At 36.3% G+C, this 16,846-nt stretch overlaps 1 protein-coding gene across 3 annotated transcripts in view; it reads left to right on the top strand.

Annotated features, from left to right (window-relative positions):
* LOC105368847 (max dimerization protein 1-like) overlaps positions 1 to 11,508 on the top strand; it is a 190,997-nt gene extending 179,489 nt beyond the window's left edge. For all 3 annotated transcript variants that reach the window (XM_011507997.1, XM_011507980.1, XM_011507988.1), the window contains one exon: positions 11,484 to 11,508. In XM_011507997.1, coding sequence (XP_011506299.1) covers positions 11,484 to 11,487 — 4 coding nt within the window. In that variant the 3' untranslated portion in view covers positions 11,488 to 11,508. The remainder of the gene's footprint in view (positions 1 to 11,483) is intronic.
* The last annotated feature ends 5,338 nt before the right edge of the window (positions 11,509 to 16,846 follow it).

Raw genomic sequence — 16,846 nt, 5'->3', positions numbered from 1 at the left:
TGCGTGCCTGCGTATATGTATTCTATGCTAAAATTCGTGTAAATGAAAGCCCGCTGTTTTTCTTTCGAACGTTTTGGTATGTTATGCGCTTAAGCACGGGCGCAGTCTCTGTTGCACAAGTACAATTGTTACTATGGTGTCGATGTGAAATTTCAACAATGATATAAGGAGTTTAATGTGCTATGATGGCTATGATTTTGAGAATTCCAATTGTGCATTGGAAGTTAAGGCGACAATTAAGATCGTTCGATAAATGTGTAATATTGTATTGGTATTTGTATATAACGTAAGGCTAACGCGTTAGTAATAAATCGTCAACTATTCGAACGTAACTTTGAAAAAACTCTTTATACAAATTAATAGTTTTTAGTATTAGCATTTGTACAATGCTCATATATTAATTGACGTAATTACTATTTACTAGTATTGTGGTTCGTTCGATTATATATTAGTAATGCATCAGAGACGCTTCGACACCTTAAAATGTCAATAAAATCGTCACGAATGATTTATCGTTAGCATATTAGTAATTTTATTATACTGAATCTCGGGAATCTAAAAATGCTTAGTAAGCCAACAAATGGCTTGCAAATTATAATTAACGGCATTCTTAAATTATTCGGCAGAAGTTTCAAATTACAGCTTGTAGTAAGTTATTGCATTAAATTACGAATGAATTGCGAATAAAAGTGAAGATGTGGCCTCCTTGTTTTCCATCCACGAGCACGGACATTTATTATTAATTATTAAACAAAAATGTCGCATAACCTTGCACGAGGTTGTCATGACAAAATGGAGCAGAGAATGCACGACGACGGATGTCTTTTTATACTCCAAAATTGCAGTATTGTGAAAAGAAACATGAATTTGTTGTCAATAATGAGCCAATTGGCAGCTTTCAATTGGTCTGCAAGAATATTTCCGCTACGGGCTTATATTCGGTTTATTAAATATACGAATGAGATGGAGATTCGTGCGATTCGACCCATCGTTCGTGTAAGGACTAGTGGACGGCGTGAAGTTGCGCGGGAGGCGGGGGGGGGTAACAGAGAGGATTTACCGAGAATGCCAGAGACGCGAATGCAAAAAAGCGCAACAAACAATGTCTACTATTCATCATTCCATTATCCTCGTTTACGTCAGTTGAACTGGAAAAATAACCTCTCTTTCAAAATTGTCAAACAATGTTCAAGTTTTATGCCCATGTATTTAAGCTGCTGGCGAATGGACAAAAAAAAAAAATAAAAAAAATAGACATACCATAAAATATGCCCCACAATGGGCAAACGATACTTATACAAATATATTAGCCTCACCGCCTTAACATTATATTGGCAAAAAAAAAAAAAAGGCCGGTAAGTGCATATTTAGCTAGGAAGAAGGTGCATTTTTTCCGATAAGCGGAGATAAATAAAATCTTTATATCACGGATATCACATTTGTATAGCTATGTACGATAAATTATAATACAAATACAAGGAAAATCTTATGGACATGCATTCGTTTCCATCCTCCCGTTTCTTAATCTACTATTATTAAACCTACATTCTGATATTTTGATATTGTCTATGTTAATGATACAGAAGCCGCGAGTGAGCCTATAAATTATATACATCACATTAATATATAACGATATCTTGGCGCGGCAAATTTTTGCTCCGTAAAACATAGGTGAAACAATGGCATCCGTAGTGAAAATATAGGATTAATTAGTTGACCGATAATACGTGGTCGCACATCCTTTTATACGCTCGATTTATAAATAATCAAGCTCTATAATCATGAAATATATAGGAATAGAGGGGTCGTCGTAGATGATGCATTCGAGGAAGAGAGAAACGTGCTCGACAGGAGACAAGCTCCGTCTTTGCCGATATTGCGAGTGAAAGAGATTCCAGGATCTATGAGGAAGACTCGATTGCTTTATACGAGCAAAACGTTCTCGAACATTCCCTTATTTACGTACAGGAGGTACGTGAAATTACATATATGGTGTTTCTGTGTGTTGTACGCTACAACGGACATATTATTCTGAAATATATCAGAAGCTTTGTGTAGCTTTAAACAACAACAACAACAACAACGATAAAAACGACAATAACAATAACAACAACGACAACAACAACGATAACAACGACAACAACAATAACAACAACGACAACAAAGAAAAAGAAGAAAAAAAAGAGGGAGGGATCGTACACTTTGCGCGCAACGATTACTAATATCTTTTGACTTAAATACCATTAAGTAGCATGGAAATTGTGTTATCCAGGACATTTGAATCGATTTTTTTTAATCACTTGTTTTTCAATTCTAATGACATTTATTATATACGTTAACTTTAATAATATAAACACGAATAAAACGTCCAAGCAGGTCTCGACAAACAAATCATCATTATAATACGCAACGAAGTAATCGAGTAGCATAAATTTTCATCACACTACTAGGCTAATTATAATATGTATTTTACGAGAAAAACGTCCAGTCATCGAAAAACTTTGCTTTGTTTTCGTAAACATCGGCGCTACCATTAGCCATCGATAGAGCAATTACCATATTTATAGAATTTATTATGAAGCCTTGATGAATGGTAGTCGGAAATAACGGAGAAGGAATATGCAGATATAGCCGTACAATTTACAACAATATGCATTTAGTTATTAATACAATAACAAATAAAAAAAGAAAAAAGAAAAATGAAAAAAGAAAAAAGAAAAAAAGAAAAAACTAAAAAAGAAAAACGAAAAAGATTGAAACATTAAATATTCAAGAAGCGAGTGGTCCATGAACACGTTGCTGGTCACTTCTAGTAATGAGAGGACGAGGACCATGTGAAATGGGTCTGTAAGTTTTACAAAGAAAAAACATAATTAATAGACGGTGGAGCTTAAGGGGATCCAACCAGCCAAAAGTAATTACGTTGAAGAGGGTGTAAGAGAGTCAATGTATGTCGATCATAACATACAATCCTGCAGACAATAATGAATAAATCAATAAATCAATGAAATGATGACGAAGGCAAGATTACAAAAAGAGGACACGAGCCTACTTGTCTTTCTCACATCTCAATCACTGCGATTCAGTCTGAAGGATCGATCCGCTTTCCAGGCAACATCGTCTAAGAAAATATTTTACTTACCTCTCAAAATCTTCTAATGTATTGCCTCATTAAAACAGTTTCCTGTAATTAGAAGCGAAGCTTCGTTTTAATTTGGCATTCGTGATAATTAAACAAACCGAGTTACTTGAAATAGTTACTAGGGAGGAATTGTGTGGAATTATTTTTAACCCCTGATAATTGTTGTTTATCAAGTTTTTGACAATTTTAACGCCTATAATGATTGGTGTGCTCTAGATAGTTTAGAAAACGTTCGCAGTTATTTGTTTCTATTATTGCCCAACGAATCATTTTATATAGCGACTGGTTATTTGTCAAAATCTTCAAACTTAACGCTCGCGTGCGTCGATCGTAAATTCGGTGATTATGATTGGGCTCGTTAGGTGAGTCGATTATACGTCATCGTCTATCATTTAACAAAATCTCGTGTTTACCAAAGCCTTTATATTTATGTAAAATGCTCAAACTCTGACTCTTATCGATTTTCAATGTAAGATTCAAGTAATCGAATTAATTATGCCTATTTATTATTCTTAGATATATCTGAATTTCAATTTAATTGTAAGTGAAAAAATCATTCAAAAAGTATCACTCGTATATTTATGAAATAGAAAAAGCACGAGTTTCAATTAAAATTATTACCGTATTCTTATATATATATATATATATATATATATATATATATATCAATTCAATTATAATTGAATGAAGCGCTTCAATGGTTTTAGAAATAATCGTATATATATATATATATATATATATATATATATATATAAGAATTGCGTATCCTCTTTTTTTTCTTTTTTTCGTTCCACATTTCATGAAAATGCAATTACATTTTTTTTTTTTTATAACTATAAATAATAAAAGCATTAACGTACGTTCATGTATTAATGTTTATAATTGATGTGCCTTAACGACGTTTTAAGTTGTATTTAAAGTATATTTATTAAGCGGAGCCTCGTATATACATCAATGAGTCGACTAAAGCCTATCTATATTGAAACTTGTTATTTTAGTTTTTAAATAAATAAAGTGCTAAATTAGTTTAATTATTAATGGGTTTGTATCCCGTACCATCTTCCCTCTATAAATAGAATAAAATAAGATTATAAAATAATCTTTAAATACATTTCAGTGAATATTTCTTATAGCAATATCGAATAAAAATAAGGATATAGTTTTCCGTTATCATCGATTTAGAAACTTTTATTTTTAACAGCCAATAGTCAATATTTAGTTGCAAACAGTTAATATTTAGTTGCTAATGGTAATTATGGCAATGTCGACTGACCGCACACGTGGCAAACTTATTGATATTATGTTATTGCATTACTTTCATACAAAATATTTTATTCTTCTCTCCTAATCTGTTATTTTTTCTTAATCTTAAGATGACTCACTATAGCACCAGAAGAAATAAATAATAAGTTTCGGAATAGTCGTCAATATCGAGATAAGCACATCTGGTAAGGACTTGGTAAGATAATTCTAAAAGTGGGCCATGTTAAGAAAGTATCCATGCCAAGTCGTATTGTACTTTTATTGTAGCCACTAAAACAGGGAATTTACATGGCATTAACCTCCCCGCTTTTACTTTCCTTTATTTTGATCATCTGTGCTGTCCCTCATTGTGTTTTCGTTTTTGCAAACGCAAGTGCTATGAGATAAATAAATAAATAAATAGGGAGAGAAAAGGAGAAATGTAACACGGAGCTTTATTGCTCTGTGATACAAGTCGCTAGGGCTCTTCTCTTTTCACTGTCCGCGTGTTCTATATCGAATGACGTAGAAACTGAGTTTTTATACTTCAAAAGAACGAAGAGAGGGTGGAAGGGGGTATAGCAAGTGAATGAGATAGGAAGGGAGAGAAGAGTGTAGAGTCAGAAGCAGAGGCAGAAGCAGATGGATAGATAGATAGTACGCGCGAGCGCGAACGCGTGCTCCAAACGAGAGAGAGAGAGAGAGAGAGAGAGAGAGAGAGAGAGAGAGTAAATCGTATTCCCAAGATTGTTGCTGCTCACGCCTTGAAAAATCGAAGCTTCGCGAAGCACCTCATAAAGCGATCAGACAGCCACTCTTAGTTCCTTCCTCCATCTTATTCCCCAACTCCTTCACCGGCTCATTTTCTTCCTTCTCTTCACAGCTTATTCGTCTTCATTTTCGTATTTCTTGTATTTTCTTTTGCATCGCCGAACCTCTGAGATTCATTTCGCCATCGCTTTTGTTCATTGCGGTAGCGATCTTTTCGTCTTCCTAATTTTTATACTCAACCTTTATCAATTTTATTTACTAGTATAAAATATATATATTTTGTAGCTATACTTGAATATAATCGACTATGCATACTATTTTACATTCGTTAAATAATTTTCTTTCCAATAAATTTTACTACGAAATAGGAAAATCCATAAAAGCTTTTCTTTTTATTCTCAAAAATCATATTGAGCTATCTTGTCAATACAACTGCCTTTTTCTATCGTTTACACTATGTATAATTAAATATGAAAATTAATAATTAAAGTTCATAATGATTTCATTAAACGAAGTGATCAGTTTATTTCAATTTCCTACTTTTTTTGGATTCATTTTCTCTTATTGTTGGTTTTTCTTTTTCTTTTTTTGCTAAGAGTCAAATGGATAAAATTGTAATATTTGCATTTCAGTGTTCCACTCTTTCATACGTATAAAAAAAATTCAATAATTGATTTTAATTTTTGGCTTTTTTCTTTTATTTTTAAGATATTTATATCCAAAAAATCCTGCTTTTTTTTTAAAAAAAAAAAAAAAAAAAAAAAAAAAAAATTATACCTCATCAGTCGGGAATCAATTGAGAAAATACTTAAATTTTTTAATTTGAAAATTAACTAATTTTCAGAAATTGTTCGTCATTGCATTGTGAGTCATACCCGAAGTGATTAGCTTGAAGTTTACATTTTATCGAACAGCACATTCGTTTCCCTTTTTATTTAATATGATTGAAACTATAAAAATTTTTATGCATCCGACAATATTAACATAATTATTTTGAATAAAATTTAGAGTAAAAGAATGATGGAATTATTCGGTAGGATTGCGATTCAATGCTAATTGTTGTTAAACTAGTTGTCGAAATAAAATTCGTAGAAATAGTTATTTAACTTGGGATTATAAATTAAAATATTTCATTTTATTACATAATTATAGTAGTTTTAATTGCAGATTTATAATGAAAGTTACGTCGGTTTTTATTTCACTACCATTTATGCTGATTCGGATGAACATTCGGATGTAAATATTTTTAGGAATTGTGCAGGGCAACGAGTATTTAATGAAACACCGGTACAATAAAATCATACGATTATTAATTTATCAATTTTAAAATATCGCAGATGGTAGTATCGTTCCCAAGAGCATTGATATACAAAGATTCATAGCCTCGATTTCGTCAATTATTAAGTGTTTTTTCATTGCATGTCGAAGTACTTAGTAGTATCCACCATGTGTGTAGCAAATTGCAAATCAATGGAAAGAAAAATGAAAAAAAAAAAATTTTCATAAAAATAAGGACCCTCATTTATGCTAATCGGACGAATGAAATCTTATTTTACCAAAATTTATTCAAGCGAGACAGAATCGGTTGGGAAAAGTTTGAATTTTAAAATCTCTCCCCTACGTTTCGATGCACTAGGGCCCGGATTTTTGCATTGGCTGCATCCCGCGCACACATTCAAACGCAAGAACCCTGTGTGTAACGCGACCTTTTTATCCCACTGGAAAATTCTTGGAAAAGTGCTCGTACATGCCGCGACAACTTCAAAGTCCTTTGTGACCGGGAGGCCGTGCAGCCTGATAAAGGAGGAAATGTTTAATGTAGACAAAATTATAAATTCAAATATTACAGGTAAGCCGGTGGCATGCGCGGGGAATCTAACTTTCGGAATAAATAACCGACTAAAAATGTCAAAGGATTTCGACAAGAAAATTCGAAACTTTGCTCTTGCCATAGGCTGAGGCTCTCGGCTGTCGTGCTCTCGCATTCTGTTGGCAATATTGTCGAGCTCGTACAAGTCGCGCGCACGCGACGCAAGAGGCATTTTTCCCGATGAAATTCTTGAAAAGCTGTAATGCGAAATGTGGGAGAATCCAGGGGAGTGGCGAGGAGGGTTGAAATGGAAATACAGACGAGACATTGAAAGCTCTATTTTTCTTTCTCAATTTCTAATGTAAACAGGAGGCTCTTAACTTGGCGTGATTTTAATTTGCATGGAGCGGGGTTCGATAGGGATTTTGGCGCAGAGGCAGATATTCGCTCACTTTATATCGTCTAATAAATTAACTTGCATCGATATATATATATATATATATATATATATATATATTCATACTAGACTCGATAATCCTATTTTATTAAAAATTTTGAAAGAGTCGTAATAATAGAAATGATAGTAAAAGGTATAAAATATATAAAGATAGTAAAATGATAGTAAACTATTAAATTGCTTTTCCTGCGCAGGACATTTGATTATTCTTGAGCATTCGGGGTAGCGATTATTGTGGACAACCAATTTGCAAAAATACTTTAGAATGATATGTGATGTCAACCATTCGTTTGATATCCTCCCAGATTTTCCCCTGACCTTGTCCCCCGTTTACTATACACTTCTCTCGTACACTCGAGCCACTTATACGCCCGAACTGAAAATTTACTATGCCTATTACGAAACTTTTCAACATTACTCAACAAAGTGAGACGGAAAAGAAGGGAAAAGCAAGCCCGAGCGAGAAGCGCACTCATCTATCCAAACATACATTTCGTATCATTCGTATGGAATGAATGAAGGAATGAATGAAGGAAGGATTGAATGAAGGAAAGAATGAATGAAGAAAGGAAGAAAGGAAGGAAGGAAGGAAGGAAGGAAGGAAGGAAGGAAGGAAGGAAGAAAGGAAGGAAAGAAGGAAGTAAGTAAGTAAGTAAGTAAGTAAGGAAGTAAGTAAGGAAGTTAATATGTAAGGAAGGAAGAAAGAAAGAAAGAAAGAATGAAAGAATGAAAGAAGAAATCTCGAACGAGTGTTGACGAAAGTTTCATCCTCCACTCTATTAAAAACGAAAGGAACCGTCTCCCGGCAATACGGAGACATTCTCTCAGGGCATACGGGCATAGGAAGAGTATCACGAGTATATTTTCTCGTCCCACGCACCCGCCCAGCAGATATACGCAAAACTTTATTTTTCCCGTGCATTTTTAGTAGCTCGAGAGAAGCCAACCTAAATCTCGCGCGTTCAGCGTGCCCCTAAAAGCAAATGCGCGAGCTACGTAGCGTCACCCCTCCTTCCACCATTGAAAAATAAATGCGCGACCCGTGCATGGTAAAGTACGAAAAGTAAGCGAGAGAGGTAAAGGGAAGGGGTGGGTGGGTAGATACAGTTTGCCGTATTCGAAACTCGCGTCATTTGCCTTCGCTCACGCGTGCCAGCAGTTGAATGTGTGTGTATTTGGAGGGGAGGGCATGTGTGTAAATAAGCGAGCACACGCTTACGTCTGCTTGGATTCGCTTGGCCTTTTCGTGTTTGGTCTTCACCGCGGCGACAGCAGATGCAGCACGTATGTGTGCCTGCGTATATGTGGAGAAGTTTACGCGGATGTAACCACCTGAAACGATCGGTAGCTCGTTTACTTTTGTATTATTTCGTTCGCGAGCTACTCCCGGCATTTCATCGCTGCGTTAGCGAGCAAAGTTTCAGCTTTCTGCGGTTTCACTTCTATTCTGCTTACAAAGGATCGTTTATAAGTTCAACTACGCCGAAGGTTCTGCATCAGCCAGTCGATCGCTACTTCTTCGCGGGAATTTTACATAAACTTTCAATGGAAACGCTTTCAGCACATTCATTTCTAATTTTGACCCCGCGATCTGCGATTTTATTTAAAATTTTTTACCTACTAACGTCCGCATCACCCAATAGCGAGAATGCTAAATGCCCGTTTCAAGTTTATACGAATAGGCAAGCGAGTGTAAAATTTCCGTCAAAACTTTTTAATTTTATCCAATGAAGCGTGAATCTATAGCTCATTACTCCCCGTGTCTTTGCCCTTAAAATATTACAGGCTGTAATATAACATATAAAATATGGCTCTACTTGTTTACGAAGGCGTTACTTGTCCATCGATAGTAAATTAATAGTCATTAACAACGTCGATATGCTCGTATTATATCGGCGGTGCGTCATCGCGCTGAAAAACTTGTGTTCTATCGCACGTATAACGGATACTCAAGCTGCGCGAGAAAGCATTTTTAATATTTCCTCACCACTTCCCTCTCTCCCCTCAACCCATCTCCCTCACCCACCCTGCCCCATTCCCTTAACCGCCCGAATCCACGTCCTATCTTAGTTAGAAGGGCGCCGCTTTATTCTCACTGGCCATTTATTTCACGTCCGTGGCGCCGTGTAACTAGAGGCTAACGCGGTTTAAAGCGAAACGGCGAGTAGTGCGAAATCCATCCCCGGGGCGAGATTCCGTCGTGAATTGTATGTAGCGGGTGTCTGCGCAATGGGAGAGAACGCGAGGACGAGGATGAGGAGGGTGAGGTAGCAAGAGCTACAGCATCAGCAATGGCAGCAACGGCATCAGCAGCAGCGCCAGTATCCCGAGTAAGCTCGTTTATTTATGTATTTATACGTTTGCCGCTGCTGTTGTTGCTAGTACTAGCGCTCTTGTATACGAGAACACATAGATTTTCCATGGCTATGTTGCTGTTGCTGCTGCTGCTGCTGCTTCTACTACTAATACTACTACTACTACTACTACTACTACTACTACTACTACTACTACTACTACTACTACTACTACTACTACTACTACTACTACTACTACTACTACTACTACTACTACTACTACTACTACTACTACTACTACTACTACTACTACTACTACTACTACTACTACTACTACTACTACTACTACTACTACTACTACTACTACTACTACTACTACTACTACTACTACTACTACTACTACTACTACTACTACTACTACTACTACTACTACTACTACTACTACTACTACTACTACTACTACTACTACTACTACTACTGTTGCTGCTACGTGAGAGTGAATTAAAGAATGGGGAGAGACAGAGGGAGAGAAAGAGGATGAAAAGGAGAGATAAAAAGCTCGAATGTGTGGGCACGATACGACGATGGCATCGTATCGCATGTTTATCCCACTGAATATCGGAATAGTTTTATCCTTGTCTGTCTGTCTGTCTATCTGTCTGTCTGTCTGTTTGTCTGTGTATCTCTCTCACTCTCAAACTCCCTCCCTCCCTCCCTCTCGTTCTGTGGCCTCTCATTCTCTCGTGGGAGCCTGTTTGTATAAATATTCGAAAGGGGCTGCGAGGGAAGACTTCGGAGACAAATCTACGTACGTGAGAGCGACGGTCAGGATGGAGCGGAAGATAAGGCAAAAAGGACTGGATTGATGAAAGTTGAGAATAAAAAGGAGAAAAATGTGTGCCGTAAAATAAGATAATGGCGAGAGTAGACGTTTCTTACCTTTTAACGAGGAAAGCAAAATTTAGGAGCGTCAATATTAACGATTTCTTAACGAACTCTGCTTAAGCACAACCTCACACAATTCCCGCGTTTTTCTAATTTTTTATCGACGTCACTTCCGAGGGAGGGAATATTTAAACACAAATTTTTATTTCTATCTCCAATCACATAGTGTTATTTGGCATGTTGGTCGGAATCGAGTTCCATTTCCACTATTCCAACAAACCTTTACTTAATCAGGCTTAGATTAACAGCTGCTCACTTATCCCGTGTATTAGTACAGTTTGAACATTTAACAATATTATGCACTGACTTATCTGATTATAATGAGCGGCAAAACTACTTGTTTAGGGAAGAAATTGAAGAAATTTGCCATCGGCACAATTATCGCCTATATAGAGGCAAAATTATTTATTAATAGAGAATGTTGAATAAACTGGTTCACGTAACGTGTGACTTAGCGTTGTTTTTATTCATGCGCGAGAAAAAAAAAAAAAAAAAAAAAAAAAAAAAGAAAGAATTGAATCGATGTTAAGAGGATTATTCCCCATGTCGTCCTTACCGAAGCGATACGCTTTATCCTTCCACATACAGCCGGTCCTTATCCATTTTCATTTCGTATACGCAAACACTCCTTAAATGTTATTAAATCATTGTTTTTACTATTTTCCCTTTTCCCTTCTCATTTGACGGATGAATGGTCGAATGTTCATTGAATATTGACACTTTACTTCGTATTTTAATGCCCTCATTCGTGTCAAATGTAATGTCACAGTACGATCAACAGTGTTTATAAAGTTTTAATGAAAATAACATTTTCTGTTTCAGGTAAGTGGCGAGAAGCCGATTATGCTGAATATTAATGCCCGTATGCGAGTTCTTAAGGGCCAAGTGAAACGAAAGGTTGATTAGCAATGACGAACGATGCTTGCACTTTATTACAATCAATCGCTACCTTCGCCGCTCAATCAACCAACGCGAGCGAGCGATTAAAGCAATTTCAGAACGATTACTTTCGCCGAGCATCCAATGTAAAATCCAAGGTACAGGTTTGGCTTTTAATGAAAGTAAGGCGGCGCGTGGGAAAAACACGCCCTCGGGCTACCAGCCGAAGGGAGAAATGTTTGGTAGCATCGGCGGATTGGCAGAAGTTCGCTCGCGAAAAACCTTGGCAGAAAAAGTCCCTAAGTCGATAATAATTGTCGGTGCACGGGCAACTCTGCCAAATGCTATTCGAAGCACGAAGTCATCGACTCGTCGACTTTCTCGATATACTAGACGCCACTCGGCCATCGGCATTCGATGGCGCGGTCGCACTTTTTCAAAGTTGCATCCGAGCACGGGAGGTCTAAATGGAGAGGGCACATCAAGAAAAATAGAGAGCGGAGATGGGAAAAACATTGGCGCTCTGAAAGAGGCGGAGCGGCGATCGAGGGTGGAGAGGGGTCGCGGAGGTAATCGAGGAACAATTCCGCAGCCTGAATAGACGCGAGAGAGAGAGAGAGAGAGAGAGAGAGAGAGAGAGTGAGTGAGGGGGAGGGGGAAGCGGCGGCAGCGATTGGGATGAAGGAAATTTCCAGAGTGTAAGAAATTTATAAGGGGGAAAAGAAAAACAAAAAAAGCATGATTTCATTTCAGAGTCTGGCCTTTATTAATTCAGTGTTAATGGCCAGCGGTCGCGATATGAAATATATCGATATCTTCATTTAAACCGGATGAATTCGGTAAACATAAAATTATGCAAAAAGCTAATTTATTACTTGCTCCTGTCGTGCTGCGAAACGAATAAATTTTAAAATCATGCTTTTTATGAGTCAATTTATATTAATTACTTATGAGAATGATCGGAATGATATATTGGATCGAGCATCAAGTATGTTTATTATAGTTGGTTATGTGGAACAATCGAATGAATAAATAAGGCATAAAAAAAAGGGCGTTTAGTATTTCCTTAGTGACGTGGGATCCATTAAATGCTTTCAATACTTGAAGACTAAAGCTTTGATTAAATTATATGATCAAATTTTTTTTATTTTCAAATTTTCTTTGCAAGTACGTTGGTGGTTAAAGTAAATATATATATATATATATATATATATATATATATATATATGTATTGAATTGCATAGCGTTATAATTTACAAAATTAATTAACGAATCATAAATAAATAAGTTAGTGATATTGAGTTTTAGATTGATAATATTATGGGTGTGCGTGCGTGCGTGTGTTCGTACTTCTGCTCTACTTTAATGAAACGTCAACTTGGATTGCGTATGAGCTCCTAATACTCATACGTACTAATGGAACACTTTTAATTAAATAATAAGTTTGGTCATTATTTGAAAATACTCTTATGCTTGTTTTACTTACACTATGATTAATCTATTAAAGCAACAGATATTTGAATTTGCGATGTGTATAGAAACGTAGGCAAACTTATGTCTAAGCGTGACCAATTATTTTCTCTTTAAATCTTTTTCATCAATTTGTTTCATTACTCATTGCATTCACGGTCCGTCAATAAAAGTATACAAATGAAATTTTTAATTATTTCTTCTTTAGCCCGAAACGCTGACATTAACAATGTAACAAGCCCAAGTAATTTCAACGAGATAGTCGATAATATAACTTGATTATTTTGATTCGAATGTTTTATTTATTTTATTCTTAAACTATGTATTTTTTGCAAATAAAGTGGTTTATAAAGTAACGGACGAACAAATTACAATTTTACGAGCCCATTAAACGAGAGCTGCAGAAAAAGAAGTCGATGCTGAGTAAAAGAAGAACAAACAAAAATAAGTTATAAAAGAAGAGTTGAACGCATCGAGATAGATAAAGAGAGGATGAGAGAGAGAGAGAGAGAGAGAGAGAGAGAGAGAGAGAGAGAGAGAGACACACACACAGGAAAGTAGAAAAAGAAAAACAGTGTCAGACTTTTTGTGGGACGAGCAGTCGAGGGGCCACGCGAATTGCTGTACACTTCTGGGCTCCTGGACTACGTACGTAGTATGTGTTGCTGAGACAGAAAGAGCATAAGGTAATAATTGCCATGCTAAAATCCAGTTTGAGAGTTACTTTTTTTTAATAAATGTGATGTAGCACCATTGGTGTTTTAAATGGTCAAGCGCATTGTGGGACATTTTCGGTTTTTCACACGCGATGTGAGGATGAGTAGATTGCTGGGTTGGCTGGGGGTGGGGGTTGGGAGGGGGGGGGGGCAGATTCCGCGCGAAATCGAGACAAAAATAAAATTTCGAACTATAAGAATTTTCACAAAATTCGTGGCTGCTTTGCGTTGTCGTTAATTTAAAACTAGTAAAAAGTACATTACGTTAAACGACATCGTAATATGTTATTACGAATTTGCGAAAAATTACGAGAATCAGACTTCTTTTTTCGCTCTCTAACGATTCTCTTTACGATTACGATCCATCCGGCCATGTTCTTTGATTCGCAACGTACTTTATTTTATGTTTCGTTCGATTTTTTAATTGTATTTTCTTCACACGTTTACTCCCCCCCTCTCCACTCCACACACACCCCCCCCCTCTCGCGGTAATGTCTCATCTTTCTCCTCCTTAATTTTGTCTCCAAATATTTTCTTCTCCATAGAGTAACAAATTATAACAGAGATTTTTTTTTAATAGTGTTTTCAATTTAAACAGCATGTCGTAGAGATTTTAACTATAGAACGCATTTGTAATTTTTTTTTCCTTAAAAATTCTAATCCCATAAACGATTGACGAAGAATTTGACATTATATTATGTTGAATTATATTTTTCTTCCGATAGTTCTCGGTAATCAGTGGTATCTACGAATGCATCGCCACAAAATTTTCACTAGATATAGGAGAATTTTCATGAAAAAATCGTCAATATTTGTAGAACTAAAAGCAGATTGACTCTCATATGTGCCGTTTTATTAGTTTAAAAGCTTTTACACGTAATCGTGTAAAAAGTGAAAAGATCTTTAGATTAACACAATTTTCATCTGTCAATTGTAGCGTATAAAAGAGTGTTTTTTATTCCTTCTTCGAGGTTCTATGAATTCTATCAAAACAAGAATTTTCACATTTAGCTGTTGTGTTTTTTTTTCCTACTAAAAATGATTATCTTATATTTACGATTGGTATAATACGATTGGTCGTTCGTTAATGTTAATGCGTAATTCATTTCGCCGTGCAATATCAAGTTCAACCTACCTTAAAAATGTTCTCGAATCTTATGTCAATGAAACTCGAAATAACCATAGAAATCATAAAAAGGCTTTCCAAATACGTGAAAGCAAGTCTACGCACATCTACGTAGTAAGTAGCATTGGAAATTTCTCGATCGTATAAGTATTCGAAAGCCACGAGTCCCGATGTATCTCGTTATTTATTGACGGAGACTCGCGCTATTGGCGCTCTTAGGGGACGATGATCCAACTGAACGATCCACCATAGGTTTTGGCCATTCTGCCGTTTGAATTTTAAATGAGCATGTTACCAGGGTAATGGATACGGCCGATTGCTAATGCATATAGAGTGATCCTCTCTTATGGGCTTTTTTTTTTGCGTGCGAGGCGCCGCACGGCACGAGCTTCCGCAATGATCTTTATGAAAAAATTGGATATCCGCTTGAAATGACAATTAAATGAGTGCTCGATGCCAACGAGCTTCCGAAGCTGAAGCAGTGCTATTTGATAACCAGGTAGGGTCATTATTCGTCCTGGTGGTTTATCTACCGAGATCCAATGACAAACGAAAATTTAAGACTTTTCGTTGCTTCGAGGTCACGAATTTGCATCATAATCTCGCAGCAACGACGTGATTGTTCGTTCACATTACAATCCTTTACACATTACATTGAGCTTGTCGACGTTAGGAGGGAATTTTTGTTTTTTGTTTTTATGCAACAGTCGTTGGAGAAGACCGTGGAGAACTAGTTCTCTAGAACTAGCATCGACACATCCTTACGTAAACGCACACTCCGACCGAAGAAATTCGCATTACAATGTGCTAGTGATGCATCTAATAGTCAAGAGGGACTTACATAAGTGCTCCACTTTATTTCAGCTTATTTCACAAACGCATGCACAGTCTGCCATTCAAACGACTAACTTTTTCACGCGCAGATGATTTCAAGCATAAAATATTAGAGAAGCAAGCTCAATGACACGTGTTCTCATTTTTCTTTTCTTTTATTCCTCGCATCGCAATTCCACCATTCAATTAAGCGAGATAAATCTTGAGACGAAACTCGATATCAAAGGAAATACAATAAATGCCCGACGGTTATGTAATGTCTCTATGGACTAGTCATATTTAATACTTTTCTCTTGTCGTTGGGTGCGCGCACTTTCAGTAAACGAGCTCGCTTATTTACTCCCGTCGAAACAACGAAAAACCTTGGTTCAATGTCCGACAATGTGCGCTTCCCCCAAGTTCCCGAGACTCTCGACGATTACCGATCGAGCAAAGTGCTAAATTTACGACGAGTATACATTTGCCCCCGTAAGCTCCTCTTGGCTTCCTTATTCTCGTTGCATCTACCTTTTAGCTTGTAATGCTCGGGTACTTCGTGTGGTATGTGATTGCAAAGGCAATGCAGCATCTACTAAAAGAGCCTTATGTAGCATTCATAGAATAAATGGAAGAAGGAATATGAAGGAAAAAGTGGAAGGTTATGAAATATAACGAGCTCTGTGGACGTACACGTATATGAAATTTATCCGTAAATAATTACAGCGAATTTTAAATTCAGATAAAACGTATTTCTTGATTGTGATAGGACATTTATCTACTTACATACATTGCGCATAGATCAAATAAAATTAAAAATGTTATCTTAACAGGTGTATGAGATAATCATGGAACTAACGATCTCACTCGTCCAACGTTCGTTACGAAGAGCGCGAAGGTGTAACGTTTAAAAATAAAAGTCACAAACAATTGGATAGTGATAACATATATATATATATATATATATATATATATATATAACGACATTAGACTAAAGAAGCTCTCTATTGAGAATGATAAATATATATAACGAACAACACTTACCGTTAGATCAATATATTGACAATAGTTTTACTTGTCGTACAAGCTTAGTCAAGTTGCAATACAAAAATTGACGTTAAGTTCTTTGATTTGTAATAAAAAATATTCTAGATTTTATCTTTAATCGACTCGGCAGGTGCGAC

The sequence above is a fragment of the Ceratosolen solmsi genome, unplaced genomic scaffold, assembly GCF_000503995.2.
Source record: "Ceratosolen solmsi marchali unplaced genomic scaffold, CerSol_1.0 scaffold10, whole genome shotgun sequence".
NCBI classification, from domain to species: domain Eukaryota; kingdom Metazoa; phylum Arthropoda; class Insecta; order Hymenoptera; family Agaonidae; genus Ceratosolen; species Ceratosolen solmsi.
Note: the sequence above shows the minus strand (reverse complement) of the source record. Positions and strands in the feature narration are given on the sequence as shown.